Source organism: Ceratosolen solmsi, unplaced genomic scaffold (genome assembly GCF_000503995.2).
Source record: "Ceratosolen solmsi marchali unplaced genomic scaffold, CerSol_1.0 scaffold15, whole genome shotgun sequence".
NCBI classification, from domain to species: Eukaryota; Metazoa; Arthropoda; class Insecta; order Hymenoptera; family Agaonidae; genus Ceratosolen; species Ceratosolen solmsi.
Genome location: NW_011948434.1, coordinates 46,804 through 64,518, shown reverse-complemented (window position 1 = coordinate 64,518; position 17,715 = coordinate 46,804). Strand labels below are relative to the sequence as shown.

General features: G+C 21.7%; 1 protein-coding gene across 2 annotated transcripts; it reads left to right on the top strand.

Moving 5' to 3' along the window:
- Positions 1-5,425: 5,425 nt before the first annotated feature.
- H (transcriptional corepressor hairless) lies at positions 5,426-11,244 on the top strand. 2 transcript variants are annotated; one of them, XM_011502634.1, is made up of 6 exons: positions 5,426-5,626; positions 5,789-5,872; positions 7,434-7,922; positions 8,313-8,764; positions 9,305-9,761; positions 10,868-11,244. In XM_011502634.1, exons 3-6 carry the CDS (start codon positions 7,472-7,474, stop codon positions 10,900-10,902), a joined length of 1,395 nt encoding a protein of 464 aa, XP_011500936.1. In that variant the 5' UTR covers positions 5,426-5,626; positions 5,789-5,872; positions 7,434-7,471; the 3' UTR covers positions 10,903-11,244. The 2 variants fall into 2 exon arrangements, with proteins under 2 accessions (XP_011500936.1, XP_011500935.1); XM_011502633.1 differs by having other exon boundaries at positions 5,426-5,872.
- Positions 11,245-17,715: the final 6,471 nt, after the last annotated feature.

Here is a 17,715-nt window from a genome sequence, read left to right as displayed (position 1 = left end):
TAATCATCCAAAGCTATTATTTTACGTTTTAAATGACAACCATATATACATTAAATAATTTTTTTAATGTTTTGTTGCAATTGTAAGATTACTTTGAAATATTTAGAAAATATTTTTAGACTATTTTATAATAGATGACGATTCATTCCATTTAAATAATAATTGATAACTTATAGGATAGTGTTATTATCTTCAATGTTATTTCATTGTTACAATAGTTACTTTCGCAAATAAATATTTTAAAGAAACTTATAAATTATTTCTTTTATAGCAATAAATATTTATTTAAATAATATCCTTGATCAATGTTTACTAAAAATTACGATCTTCATTAGTTCGATGAAACAATTTTATATTTTTCAAACTCTTCCTAATTTACTAACTTATATTCTAACTATAATCTATAATCTAACTAATTTATATTAACGTAGAAATACATTAAGTGTAAATCAATATTTTATAAAATAAAATAAATCCTTAATATAAGACATATACAATTTCTATTATCAATATTTATATATTACTTAATATAACTATAAATGTTATTTATGATAGTATGAATTTATGAAGGAGAATTTATATAACATTGATAAAACAATCTTCAGCATATAATGTAATGTAAATAATGTATTAAAGTAACACATATTTGATTGCAATACTGATTCTAATTTCAGACATTTAATAATCGTCAGATATTTAATATATTCTTCATATCCTCAAAGATCTTAGCCATACTCTATTTTCAATTTATTATTATAAATGCATTTAAATCAAAATTAATTCAACCAAATTATCTATTTGAAATATATATAAAAACCTTATATTCAATAAATTCTGGAAAATAAATAGAATCAATTTAATAAAATGAATGATCTATTTTCCATGAAATTGTACATACAATGCAGTAATTTATAATTTTTATTTATAAATTGGCTCTGTAGTTTGTAATATTTTACAATTGCAATTGTTATTTTTATATCTTTGAACAAATTCTTTATATCTATATGGTATAATTTTGGGCTAATGAAAAATTATGTTTAATTAATATTATTAAAATAAAATGTGTTATTATTTAATAAATATTTATTATTTAATAAATATTTCATTTTTATACCTAATTATTTATTATGAATTATTTAACAAAAATAAATAAATAAAATTGTACTTTACTTTTAAATACCATTTTATAGTATTTAAATGATTTGTGGTATTTAATTGATATAGCAAATGATTTAAATACCACTAATTTCAATTTATTATGTTCTTTCAAATGAATCACACTTTTAAATAAACTGATTGACGATAACAAAATTTTAAATGTGATGATTGCTGGCTTTGCTGACTGTGGTGTAGGTAATTTCGAGAGTTTCTAGAAGTGCTTAATAATTTTATGAGAATATATTATAAGAACCTTTATCAGTTTTCATATATCAAGTTGCTGATTATCTAAAATTACTTATTTTAAATTAAATTCACATTCACAAATTTATTCAACTGCTAGTATCTATATTTTTTATTTATATATAGTTAAATATATCATTTATTAATTTTGTATTCAATGTTGTATTGAAACAGTAACAAATGTAGCTTTTATATTGAATTTCAATTATTTAAAATGTCCATATTAATATATAGATTCTTTTAAGGAAAATTTATTTCCTGTTTAAATTAATTGTTATGAATAATTTTAGATTCATATTTTTACGGTATACTATTTTCACTTATACTTCTGGATAAAAATATACTTTTACATTCTATCATGAATTAATAATAAAATAACTTCCATATATTATTATTAACATAATCACAATTTTAGAGAATAATAAATGGATTTATAATACAATTTATGACAATAAAAGCAAAATTTATGTCTAATTTAACGTAATATTATAATCTCCTAAAATACATCCTAGAGAATTATTTTTAGGAATTGAAAAAGACAATAGCAATTCACATTTTTCAGTAACATATATTACTAGTATAATAAATAATGAATTTCTTTTTTATTTATTGAAATATTTATAATGTCATTAATAAATAATAGTTTAAGTTCGCTCAATAGGATGTATCAATAAATGTTTAGTGTGATAATTTCATTTATTACTGCAAATAACTGCAATAGTTTTAATTACATTAACAATTAAATGTAAAAACTGGTCTAGGTTTAATCATTATTCAAACAGCAATTAATTATATTTAAAAGAGATAAATATAATTTCAAATTTGTTTAAATAAAAAAATGCTGTTTTACAGTATGTTATTTGAAAAGGTACTTAGATTGTATACTCAATATATTTATTTCAAATAATGTTATAATGCTAAAATAATTCCATTTATTTGTAAATTGATTTAATTTCTTAAGTCTATATTCAATATTGTTAATTTGTAATTTCATATATATACGTATATGTGTATTAGAAACGAGTACATATTATGGTTATAATAATTATAATAATAGTATAATTCAGAATAGATTAGAATAGAAGTAAAAGGTTTTATATTAAGTAGTTTGTAGGTTATGAAACTACAATAAAAATTTTCAGATATTGAGGTGCACTTTATTTCGGGTACTACACAGTACATTAAGAATTAAACGAATTTACTAAATTATAAAGCAATTATTAAATTAAGATAATTGTATAGTATTAAATTTATTTATAATAATCAAAATTTAGAAAATTAAGAAAGAAATAGTAGCCTATATATTTAACGATATAATAATGCGATTTATATATATATATATATAATAATATAATATAATATAATATAATATAATATAATATAATAAAATTTTGATAATATAATATAATATAATAATTTAACAATATATAAAATACGATATAAAATATTTATATATATTCATACTCAAAACAGAAATCACTGTCAAATTCCTAAGTAATAAAAGGTATTCATTATTGAGAACGATTAAGTATTATAGTAAAGGAAAGACCAATTAAAACAAAGGTGTATATATATATGCATTAACAGTATCTATCTACCTAGAATGTGAGAAATAAACAAAATTTTTCAAACAGTTTATGAGTATTATTTTTTCTTCAGTTAAATACTGAATAGATTTTAATTAAATAAAATTTTGAATTTTGTTATTGTACATTAATTTTATTATTGTACATTATTTTGTAATTTTATATTTCTTTTTTTATCAACGCAGTATTGAATATATTTTTTAACTCTGGGATATTATAATTACAATTCGTGAGTCTAATTATGTAAACTTTTCACTTAACAATTTAATAGCTGTAGGTTTTTAGTTTTTAATTTCAAAAACTAACCATATAACTAATACAATGTTTTAATTCTTCAAAATACTTTATAAATTATATTAATCTGAAGTGTTTATAAATAATGTAATGTTTATATTAGGTGTATATAATATATATTGTTGGTAAAGTGTAAAGTACGTATATAATATAGAATGATAAAATATTAAATTATATGGGTTAAAATGACTTTGAGAAAGTATTAGTTTAGTTTTCTAATTTAAATTACAATAACCTAATAATTCTAATTTTTATAGTAAAAAAAATGTACGATTTTACAATTATACCATGTTTTTTTTTATTATTCTTATTTTTGTAATATTACTAAATTATGATATAACATATATAGTGTTTTGAAAGCATTCCCTAGCAAACATAATAAATAACATTTAAATAGTTAGGATTTAAATATTTAGACATCACTATTTAGATTTATTATAACATTATATGATAAATTGAGAAGAAAGTAAAAAATAACCTCGTTTTCTTTTCTCTTGGTGAAAGAGAAAAGAAGTGAGGGAATGAAAGAAAATGAACTTTGCATGCACTATGGCAAAACTACAGATGTATTTTATATTTTGGATGAGTGTAAAGGAATGAATTCTATGATCCAACAAAAATAATTATTTTTCTGTTGCATTAATTTTTTTAGTGTGTTTCTACATGTGTCGTATTGTTTTTATACAAATGTTTATATATATATATATATATATAGATATATGCGCGCGCGTGTGTCTGCGTGTGTGTGCGTGAAAGCGCATGCCTACTAGTGCCTATTCATAATTATAAGAAGAAAAATTTTTTAAATTTACAAACTAAACTGAAAACGGAGACCAAATAGTAATGAAAGCGCATCGAACGCGGTAGGAGCAATAAAGAAATAGATATATCTAAGCATTTTCTAAGAAATTGTACTATAAAAATGATTTCTATATCTTAGATAGCCTTTTTCAAATTTATTTCGGAACAAGCGGTACACGTACTTCATAATACTAAACGTACATGAATACGTTTGATCCTAAAATCATGAGAGTGCAAGAGTTAAAGAAAGAGTAGAAAATCGTAGGAAGAGAGAATAAAGACAGAAAAGGCCTACAGAAATGACAAGAAGAGACACAGCAACATAAATTTTAGAATAGTATTTTAATATTCGAAGAAAACAGAAAAATGAAAGCAATATAACATAGTACAATATAGTATAGCAATAAAAAAATATATTTTTCCAAATATTCTTTAAAGTAAATGCAAAAGATAGTATACATTTGAAAAAAAATAAGAAACGGTAGGTTGAAGACGTACGCGAAGAGTAATAAAACTTGTAGCAACAGGCCATTGGATTTTCGCATCATGCACACGTAAGCGCGCGCGCACGCATATTTATAAATGATAGAAGAGGGGGTGTATGTAAACTGAAAACGTTAAGTGGTGTATACTGTAGTACTGTGCAGTGCGGTGAGAGGGTCATAGAAAAAAAGAAGAAAAACGCGGCGCCCACATACAAGAACGGAAGCACCCCGATTACAAATGCACTTTTGTACATATACTCACACATGGTTACCTGAGGAACTGCATACTATAATTTGACTAATGCATTACCATAGTTTTCTGCCTCTTGTAGAAACAAAATCGAGTACATTAATGTTTATGTAAATATGCAGATTTGCGTTCATGAGATAAGTGGAAGAAAGACATAAAGCGATATAAAAGAAGAAAGAGGAATAACGAAGAAAAGACGTAAGCAATTCCTCAAGATTTGTTTTTCTTGCCCAAAGGATGTCACATTCATATACATTATATACATTATATACACGAATAAATACACATATTATTTTTGCTCTAACTGAAAGCAACTGAGGAATAGAAAAGACAAATATCAGCACGGTGATCATTTTGTATATTGAATATACACATCTATGTACGATCGTATTCATAACTAAATAATATGTACGTGTATAAACGAAAGGATTATGATGTTCCTATTTTTTTCTCATCGGACACATGAAGGTCATATAAATAATATTGCTGCTACGATAACGACAAAGTGCCATTGCTTTATGTATTTCTTCTTCATTACATTATTACGAACGTCTCATTGAAAAAAGTTTTATATCGAAAAGAATAAAATTAAAGTGTGAGGTAGAAAGAGGAATAGAGACGGAGAGAGAAATTGATGTGTCCGACAACAATAGCAGCTATTACTATTGCTACGTGTTCCTTCTGCTATAATTTAGAAGATCGACATCCTGACCAAACAACAGCAGGAGTAATATCATTAGGGACATCGTCATTAAGACCAAATCTGCACATACTACACATATGTAGAAGATAATAAAACGACAGAAAAGGTTTGCGTGAGTACAGCTGTTCATTTTTACAGATTTTATTTTGAAAAGAATAGAAATGTAAAATTACCCTAGTGTAATTCAATGATTCAAAAGCAGAAAGCACATGTCACCAGTTATTGTAACTGTTGGAACTAATTGCTATAGTTTTTTATTTCATTACAGAATCATTTTGTGACATAATAAAACTAATTGTAAGGCTTTAAGGATTGGAGACGACCATATAAAATTTAGAAATACGTGACTAAGGTATTCTTACTTTTGTATATTTGTAATTGCAATTCATTATGAGAATGAATGTATTAAATCATGTCACTTGATAAAATGATAATATACAATGTTATTATATTTTCTTATTTTATATATTTTATTACTTTAAATTTTGCCTAATTTTATAAATTTATTTAATACTTGTATACATATATATTAATAATAAAAATGTAGAATAAAAAGTAATTTGAAATAATATTTAAAAAGAATATAACCTCTTTGTGATATAAACTACTATCAAAATCCATAAAATGAAACTTATATGTATAATTTTTTAGGTAATATTGTTTATAAAATAAATAATAATTTCTGATAGCTAACAATTATATAATGTTTAAATTATAATTTTTAAAAAGAAGTATATTATTAACATATTAGTTTATGTATCTAATCTATTTTTTAATTAACATATTTAAATATCTTAAAATGATTAAAATATTTACTTAATTAAAACTAATAATTACTGCTTATACAATTTAAATATAAAGTTTCCAAATACAATTTTTATAATTCATTTGTTAATGATTTCTATATAGATATATTATTTATATTTATATATAAGCTTATGAAAGTTGATGAAATAAAATTTATAAATTTAGAACACATATATATATATTTCGTTATTAATTAAATAGAAAAAAAATTAAATGCATTTTAATTATAAAATTTTATGATTATATATTTTCATTGTCTAATTTGTCATATGTACTAGACTAATATATTATAAACATAATACAAATAATACCAAATTTATCACCTATAATATAAGTAGTTTTTATTACTAAAATAAGTATTCAACAATTTCAATACTTTTAAAGTTATAAATTTAGAATCAAAATTATGAAATAAGAAAATCGATTATATATTTTATTGAAGCTGTTTAAAAATATTTTATAAATTGTTTAAATTTAAAATTCATAACAAATACATTACTTGACTTAATAATAACAAATTCTGAAATTTTTTGCATTTGTAATTTAAAACGTTTTACAGTATACAAATGTTAGTAATTAATGATTTTATATAATTAAAATAATCAACTTTGTTAAGACGAAGCAAATATAACGAATGTACAATACATAAATGACTATAGAAAATTTATAAGTCATATAAATTTGATGAAATCTCAAATTTGAGAAAATATGTTGTAACAAAATTCATTTAATACATCTATTAGAAAATCACTATATTTAATAAAATATGTCAAATCTAATATTCAAATTATTCTTTTTTAAGTTTTTTTTTAAATCGAGTTTTTAAATTTATTTTATTTAATATAATAAAGGAATACAATAATATAAAAGGAAACTAAAAAATTAAATTATGTATCTTACGAAATATTGGATACAAATTTCATTTATTGGTTTAAAATTTATTACTGCTGTTTATTGTAATACGAAAAATTTCTTAATATAAACAATTAAAATATATATTTCACATTTAATATTTAATAGCAAACAAATTTATAAAATACCTGGTTATTAATTAGATTATGTATTAATATAAATTAATTTTTCATAAAAAATTCATTGATAAATAGATTAAAAGGCAGAAAATGGATTGTAATAAGATAACAATATGCGCGAAAAATCTTCAGAATGTCATACCAATGCGAGTCACGTAAGAGCCATGGCAGAAATGTGCTCTCGCGATCCAGCGCCAAGTGTGCTTCAGCACCATTCAAGTCTTAAAACCAATGGTAAAAATTTTACCAGTAATCCTCAACATCAACAATCGCATAGACCACAGCCCCATTCAAATAATATTGTCAGATGCGCCACCATTACCGAGAGCCAATTGTTGGATCTCGAAGATGATTCACCTGGACAATTAGGTAATCTGGGTAATGGTAATAGTCTGTCCATGCCTGGAGGTAGACTTAAATTCTTCAAAGACGGCAAGTTCATTTTGGAACTGTCACACCGTAGAGATGGCGAAAGGACCACCTGGTTTCCCGTGCCAAAAAAGACCTTCTGGCCTCCAGCCAATGTCACGCCTAACAGACTAGAAAGTTCTGCCTCACTTAGCGGTCAGTTTATGTCATTTTTTTCAACAATCATATTTTACTCCTTATATTTAGTAATTTGCAATTAATTATAATCGTCGGAGATAGGAAGTCGTTATTTTTATGTATTCTATAAATATATTCTAGATATTTTAAATGTAATTTTATACTTTATTTTTAAAATTGTACAAACAACATTAAATTCAACCAATGTACCTTGCTCAATTATATGAAAAAATAAAAATTATGAATTAAAAAATCATTTATTACTTTCTCTATAAAAAATCAATAAAAATATTCAAATGTTAACGGTATATTTTTAATAAGTTGCAAAGATAGGGTATTACTTAAAAAATTGGATGTAAGAGTTATCTTAATATGAAATTATTAAAAAAAGTATTTTGAATATTTCAGTTTCAGACGATAATTCGTCTATTCAATCGAGTCCGTGGCAACGTGATCATTGTTGGAAACAGAGCAATCCTAGGCGTAATATTTCGACTGAATTTAATTTTTATTACTGGCGCAATCCTAATATGCGATTGCATGTCCACCCTAGACTGATCGCTCGTAAAAGACGACAACCATTTGATCCTAGTTCCTCGCTGAAGCAGTTGAAAGATTTAGTTACGAATTATTATAAGCCTCAAGAGCAACAGATATCGTTAACAGTACGCAAGTCCAATGGTGGTGGAGCAACTTCCAATAAGAGTCTAAGCATTATAATCGATAAACTAGCCCGACTTCTAGATCCAAACGTTATCTCACCACGTAAACGCATACTACGCGAGCTTGAAAGAGTCAGTCTAGAAGATCTAGCGTCAAAAAGAAGAGCTACACCACCGCAACCTGTAATCAATATATTGGTAATGATCATCTTTGCTGTAATGCTTGAGCATTAAATTATGCTTTTATTAAAAATATTTCTAGTATATGATACAAAGTAGTATTTAATTTTAGACAGACAAAACTATAAAAAAAATTGACATTGAAAATAAATATTATTTTGATTACATTCATATGATGATTATTATTTATAAAAATTGTTTATTATAATTTGTATTTTTATTTAGTTTTTAAAAAATTTAAGATTTTTTAATTCTTATGAAATCTAATTTACATATTGTTCTTCTGAATAAAATATTAAAATATAGAGATACTATTTTATTTATCATAGTGAAATGATCTGAATTATATTTTTATTTATTGAAATATAAATTTTGTTTGAAACTATACCTTTAATTAAATGATTACACAGATTTCAATTACATAAATTGCTTTATATTAATAATCGTATATATATATATATATATATATATATATATATATATATATATATATATATATATATATATATATATATTATATAATTATATATATATATATATATATATATATATTAGCAGACAAGTGAAACAGCTCCAGTTTCAAAACAGCTCTCATCATACAGTATAACAAGTATTTTGGGTGAAGACAAACCTAGTATGGAAAATGAACCAGGCTTCTTGCGCAATCTTTTGAAGCCTCAAGAGTGTCAGCATCATCAGCAACTTTCACCACATCAGCATCAACAACAATCAATGTATTCGCGCTCAAGTCGTTTGGAACCTGCACTCACAACAGCTTATTTAAGCCCGAGCACAATTTCTTCAATTCACCAGCCACTTTATGGGCTACCTATGTTACCACCTGCTACCTATCGAGCACCATTTTGTTGGATGCATTACTCTCAACCAGTACACTACCCACCGCCGATGTCGCTATATACAGCCCCACCCCAGTCATCTCCTCATATATCATCACACTCACCACCCATGCACCGCTATAAGGACTACAGAGAACAAACTCTTACACCTCCATCGGGTATGTCAACGATGTCCTTTATACCAATATTACATAAATAATAATTTATAGAAAAAAAATCTATAAATATTTTAATAACTAACCATTTATAACTATTAAAATTTAACCAATTAATAACTGGCGTACATTTTTACAAGAAATTTATTATGTTTTAACGTTTTTCTTATTACACACTTAAAATTTAGATGTTTGTTTCAGTAATAATTAAAAATTTAAAAAAGAACAATAGTTCATTATAGTGAACAATTATATCAAATCTATAGAAATTGTCTTATTAAATGAAGTTAACTTCATTATATATTTATTGTCACCAATAATACATATTTTGAAATATAAAAAGCTTTAAAATTCTTTATATATATAAATAAAAAAAAGAATAGTAGTTTATTTATTATAACTTAAATAGAAAATTTGCCAGATTTGAATTTCAATGTTCTATTATATATTCATAAATCTAAATATAATCGTAAATTAACATTTAAATAGAAATATTGTTTCTAAAATATCTAATTAAAGCAGTATAAGTATTCATTATATTTTTATTAATATAAATAGTTTATGTCATATATAAATATTAAATTTATCTATTATTTATATTTATTAAAACTATACAATAATTAATGTTAGTATAAATTATGCTTAAATTTTTACAAAATTCTAACAAGGAGATATTTGAACAACTGATACGAAGTTTGTCTGACATTTGTCGTAATGCCTCTAAATATTTACAAAATTTATTAAAAACTTGAAATATTGTATGTAAATATAGCTTTAGAAATAGTATTAAATTAATATTAAATAAAAATAGAAAATTATCAGAAATTACAAAAAATTTACTTTAAAATATTCAGTGTATTCTATAATTTTATTATAATTATAATTGTTTTATTGTTTGTTATTGAAGTTAATTGAAAGGATATATTTTTTCATTATTTTAAAATTCATTAAAAACTATATGAATTAGTAGATGAACATTTATCGAATACTTCAATTCACTAAAAATTTAAATATTAAAATTGTTAAAAATAAAATATGAAAGACATATTATGAAATTAATAAATTTAAAAGTTGAATTTATTTTAAATAGATTGCTTTATATGTTTTAGATATGCCTCTGAATTTGTCTAAACACATGGGTTAAATCTCAGGATCCTAAAAGTTGGTGCCTTATTGTTGGATAGATATGAAAAAATGTAACTGTAGGATAATTCAGATGTGCAAACACTGCCCATGCAAAGACAATGCGTTATATATACAATTATTATTTTTTTAACCTTAAAGCGAAATCGGAATTGCATATATTGTAGTTAAAAGCTCAAAGTGAAGGTATTACTTCAATGTTAATTGGAGTTGAGATTCTCGCACTGTTTGCCAATAAATTAATTTACTTTACTCAGCAAATTTTCTTAGAATAATTTGCTAAACATTGGTTATATGCATGAAATGAGCAAACAAAGTAAGATTTGCTAAGCAATTACATAATAACATAAATAATTTTTATTTATTTATATAGTTATACATTTTATATACAAGAAATTTCCATTCAATTATAAAAATGTTGTATAATATATAATTAAAAATATTATTTTACGTAATACTTACACAAATTAGGTGTAAATTAGTATTCAGATTAAAAAATTATTTTTTGAAGTAATTTTGATGTTAAAATTAATTATAACAATACTTTAACACTTATATTTGAAAAATACATTATTTACTCATCAAATAATAAAATTTGAAATATACATTACAATTATTTGATTTATTTAAATTTTTTTATATTAATTTTGTAAAATGTTTTAATTACCATATTTCAATATAAAAAATAATTTTAAATTTAGCATGTCCTTGCATAATATATAAATTAAAAAGAAATTTTTATTTTCTTTATAGTTTTTATTACAATTTATGTGTGTAAAAAAATAATTTCATAATAAATTAATGTTATTGTAAATTATCTTAATTTTTTTCAGAAATTTTTAAATTTATTGTAATTTTATTAGTGATTTAAAATAAAATCTTATATTGTGTAAATAGATTTTTTCCATCAAAATCAAAATTTATTGTATCTTGTTAATTTTTGTAATAAAAAATTATATTTATGCAAGGAATGCTTTAAAAACATGTGATTATAGTTTATTATCTGCTGTTATTATTTATTTCTCATTAAAATCAATTTTAGTGCATATGAAGTGAAATAAATCATTTTAAATTAGTTTCTATAATCTGTGATAAGATTAAAAATTATTTATATATCTTTACAAAATGATAAAAAAAGAATGTTATTAATGTGCAATATTATTTATTTTAAGTATGTACTACAAAGTATTTTCATTATGATTTTTATGGCAAGTATAACATTTTTTTTAATATTTTCGAGTATTAAATTTACAAACTTAAAGTACTTTGTTGATTCAAAAATATATTACAATTAAAATATATCTATTTGTCTGTAATATATTACAGAATATATTTATGCAATACTATACAGTTATGCATTAAGCTAAACGCATTAAAAAATTAATTTCAAGTTATATTCAATACAAATTTTTATTTACGTAATTTTTTATTAAGGTATAAAATATGAAATTATTTATTTATTTAATAAACACAATTTAATTAATACATTTAATCAAAAGAATACTTAATATTTATATATTTATTATTTAATATATTTTTATATATTCAGAAATTAATGTAAATTCATTATCAATAATTATTAAAATGTAAAATAATATATATTCGTTTCTATCATGTCATAAATTCACGTATTATAATCTAATTTTCTAGCTTTTGTGGAATTATTTTGTTGCATTATTAGATTTAGTAATTTACTTAGATAAAAAGTTTTTTTATCTATATACAAAAGGTAATTAAATTATCTATTTACTTATTTATTTGTTCAGTAACGAAATATCATAGGATTTTATATATAAAATTTCAGTATTTACTTTTTTAATGAATATTTTTTTTTTTTTTTTCAATTTTTATAGGTAATATTTAAGACTGCATCATGGGTATGCTACAGTAGTAATTAAAAAAATATTTACAGATTATATAATTATAAACGTAATAAACGTAGATTTTGATATATGATATAGAATACAAGTTCATTAATATGTTGAAACTACTTTTTGATTTATATTTTGCATCTCGAATTCAAATTTTTCCAATTACATAATTTTTACATCTCATTCTTTTAATATTTATGATGTATTTAGATAATTATGAATTCTTGTTAAGTTGGTCATAATTTAAACACAGTAAATAACAGATGCGAGATTTTGCAACTCCATGGCTGAACTACAACAAACTGTACATATAAAAATTAATGTTTTTCCATTTTATCGTTGTTATGCTTCTAGATGCATTTTTCTATAAAGAAAGTAAGAATTCAAGTAATTTTACTGAATAGGAATTTATAACGATGTACTGTAGCTCGTAATATGACACGGCCTAATTATATTGAAAAGTCACTGCAATAATATGTATGTTAATTTTGACGATATTTAACTCATGTTTCTCGAGACGAGTCAGGTTTCTTTCCATTTTTTCCATTCTTTAAATTCATGTAATATTCCTGGTTTATTTTTATCCATAATGCTTTTGCACGTATTTTTCGTTTCATATTGAATGGGAACAATTTTCTTTTACCTTTTTTTATCGTTTTTAAAATTTTCTTTCGTTACTGTATTTTAATAATTACTTAGAAATGTGTCATATTTTAACAGAAAGTAGAATTTCGTAACATTTAATATTTTTTTAATTTTACACATGTATTTTGTTACTGCCTTTTATTATCGTAGTGCTGTCATAATTAATTCACTATTAAAAAATAAGAAATATTAAGATTAATTTTTACGTTAGATCATGTATAAGCAAATAAATATATAGCTTAATGTACAACAGAAAAGGATATTATCTAGGTATAAGAAAAAGATTACTGTTATAGTATATATTGTTTTTATTTTTCTTTCTATGTAGGAAAAATGATGTTCTCTCTTTGAGCACGATATAAAAACCAAATTCAAATATTTTTTCATTACTTGTTTTTTAAACATAAATTTGATAAAATGTAAAAATCTTTTGAAATAATTTTGGTTAAATTTCTATTAAATATTAAACAACCGAAAGAAATATGAACTAGAAGTATAGAAAGCGTGCCTTAATTTTTTTTAACAAAAGACAAAATAATAAAAAACTCACACTAGCAAACTTAATAAGTATTTTAACAAGGTTATTTCTTGTTAGCACAAAAAAGAAATATAAATTATTTGTATAAACTGTATAAACATACTGTTGTATTAAAATTTAATCTTCAAAAATATTTAAGTGTATTCAGTAGAAAAATATAAAATTAGCCTTTCTTGCTCTATTTTATTTTTTAAATTTAATTATATTAATTATTTTTTAAATGAAAATCATTAAAAGAAATTAATGAATTTTTAGTAAAATTTATACAAATAATGCAGAAAGATAACAGACAAAATAAATAGGCGCCTGTTAATTGAATTACAAATAACTTGAAAAATGGTTTCGTATTGTTTTGAGAAAATGTGATATTTTGAATAATTTATAAATGAATACTTTAGAATGCTAGTGTTGTAAAAAATTGAACGTATGAAAATATGAAATACATTTCCAATTATGTATGTAAAAATATATACATTATATACTCATTTATGAAGATACAAAAAGTAAATATATAGAAGAGAGAGAGAGAGAGAGAGATACAAAAACAGGAAAGTGATAAAAATTATAAAACAGTTAAATTGAAATTAAAAAAGTAGTATGATTGGTCGAGTTATAAATCGACTATATATTTTTCACTATTTATTCTGTACAAATATAAAAATCATAAATGAAGAAAGAAAAATATGGAATATTTGTAATTCATTCTTTGACAATGTTTTGACAATATATGATCCATAATAATTGTTAAGTGTCTCCTACATTCACATATTATTTCATTAAATATTTTTTATTTAATTTACCCTTTTATTACAAGCGCATCAATTTCTTAAAATGTAATTTAATCATATATATAATACCAGTCAAAAGAAAATTAAAGTTGACAAGTAATGTGAATACAAGCAAATGTAGAAAAAGGCTAATTTAATAAATATATAAATTAAGTAAAAACTATGTTGCAGTTGTACTTTTTACCCCATTTAACTTATAAATTATCTTTAAAGTATCAAATATTTCATTTATACAATGTATGTATATGGTGTATTTTCATGTAAATATAAGTAAGACTGTTTTTTATCTTTATTAAATTATTTATTTATTTTAAATGATAATATATTTATTATCTTATATCTAATACAATTTATTAGATATTACTCATGATGCAATAATATTAAATATTTAACTACAAAATAAAGTCAAAATTAATGGATAAATTGTAATATGATTAATATAAAATTATTTATTGACACAATATGATAAATAGAATTTACCAAATAATAAGTAAATCAATCATATTTATACTATACAAATTTAAACTTATCGTATTTTTTCTTTAAACCTGTCACCATTCTAAACAATTTCGTTACTAATTTTTTTCCTAATAGTTAGCATACAATATCATTTATTGAGAATCTTTTAGTGTGTTATGAGAAAAATAAAGGAAAGTAATATAGGTATAATATATTATTTGCAGGTAAACCTAATCGACTAATTTTTGTATGTATTTATATTTCAATCGTATAATATTTGTAGATTAACATTACTATTATTTAAAAATATATAAAAATATCAGAATTATGCAATTAGCAATACTGAATATGATGAATAAATATGAAATCAACATTCTATAAATATATTTTGTACGAGATACGCTAATAAAATAAAAACATACCAATACAATGAAATATATGATTTAAAAAAAATTAAAATCGTTATAACTCGAAAAAAAGAGATATTTTGTATTATTAATTGTATTTTAGTAATTAATCAAAATATAATAGAAAAATATTAAAAATAAATAATTTTATATAATTATATTATTTAATATATATACCTTGACAATATTCATACTTTACTAAGTTTTAAAAGAAAATATAATCTTTTGCAATTGATTAAAAATATAAGGATTAAAGATGAATTTATACTTAATTTATTCTCAAAAACAAAAAAGTGTAATTATCGTATAAATTTCTATACTTTCTTATTGTTCTATAATTTTACAACCATTATGTTACTTCATTTCACAACCATAAATCTCAACATAATATAATATATTATATAAATATATACTCGTATACTTCAAACATATGAAAAATATGTAAAATAAAGATTTTAACGCGAATAAAAGATCAGGAATAATAAATCATTGATTATCAAATTCATTAATTTTTTTTATTATTTTTTAAAAGATTATATTGTATAATAAAATATGTATATATAAAAATTTCAAATGATACTATATAATAATTTATTAGGCAATAAAGGAAATACTTTTGATAATATTGTACAAGATATAATAATAAGTAATTTAATTTCAAATATTAGATACATTTAGTTTGATTAAAATTATAAAATACATTAATTATTACTCCACATTTATTGTATAAAACAGATCAATTATTATAGATATTATTTAATTAGAATTTTTGTAATATTTAAAATCAAAACCAAATATATAATAGAATATTTTCTGTAAAAACAATATTTAAAAAAATATTAGTAACATATTTCTGTAAAATATATCAGACTTTTACTTTTCCATTCTTTTTTGAGATTTAGATTTAAAATATTATTTTGATAATTTGTGTAAAAATTATATTTACTTCAATTCCCGTTAAATTTTGTTTAAATTTAAAATTATTGTTATAATATAGTAATATTAGTTAGTTTACGAATGACAGATTGTTATGAAATTCTAAATTACTTGTATTAAGCAATCAAAATGAAAATTGTAATCTATATTTTTTTTAAAGATTATTATTTGCTAGTTACTTTATATCTTTGTTTATAATTATATTAACTTTTCTAAAATATCATAATTGTTAATCGGCAAATAGGTATTTTATGTTTATTTATTATATTACTTATGTAGAAGTTAATTTCTTTTAAATTTTGAAATAATATCTTTTGGTATTATTTAAATTACTTTGAAATATTGCTTTAATTATTACTAATAAAATATTAACTACTATCTGAAATATTGATTTTATTTGTTGAGAATTTAATTATAATGAATTCTAATGAAAACTGTGCAATATTTTTGGAATTAAAAATGATTATAATTATTTTTGTTGTTGTTATAATACTGTTGTTATATTTTATTTCAATTAATTTTTTAAAAACTAATGTATAACAAGTTATTAATATGCATACTCATGAATATAAATATATGAATTTTCTTTAAAAGATAAATAATGTCAAATAAGGTTTTGAAAATTAAAAGAAAGATAATTTTTATATTATTGATAATATTAATATATTTTTTAATTTTTTAATTCACATAAAATTTTTAGTATTTTACTTACGTTTGGTACTCTTGGAAATTTATTTTTTAAAAAAATTTTAGGTAAAATTTAAATGGCTACTTTTTCCCGCTTTTACATTTGATATAAGTTTTGTATAGTATATCTTGAGTATTATTAAAATATTTTTGAAAATTTGATGGAAATTGTAAATTATATTTGGAAGTGGTATAGGTAAATAGTATAAAATTTTAATCGTTTTTCATATAAATCAAATGCATAATTCACACTCGTATTAATATTATGTTTGAAACTTTTAGTTTTGAAATCATGGGCTAATTTTTTATATGGTAATTTTTTGATCAAATACTCCTAGATTCAACGAGAATCCTACCAGCAATAAGGACGTCTACATTTGATACTATCGCCGTATGGGGGAGCTGCTAAAATTTTACTTCGTGGCGACTCGTAAAGGCACGTATATAATTGTGCATTATTTGCATTTTACTTACATCATTGGG

Bases quoted from the DNA above. Each gene is read 5' to 3' on its own strand.
- H (XM_011502634.1), top strand. From the start codon at position 7,472: ATGCGCGAAAAATCTTCAGAATGTCATACCAATGCGAGTCACGTAAGA. The intron at 7,923-8,312 runs GTCAGTTTATGT...TGAATATTTCAG, and splicing joins AAGTTCTGCCTCACTTAGCG to TTTCAGACGATAATTCGTCT. The intron at 8,765-9,304 runs GTAATGATCATC...ATATATTAGCAG, and splicing joins AACCTGTAATCAATATATTG to ACAAGTGAAACAGCTCCAGT.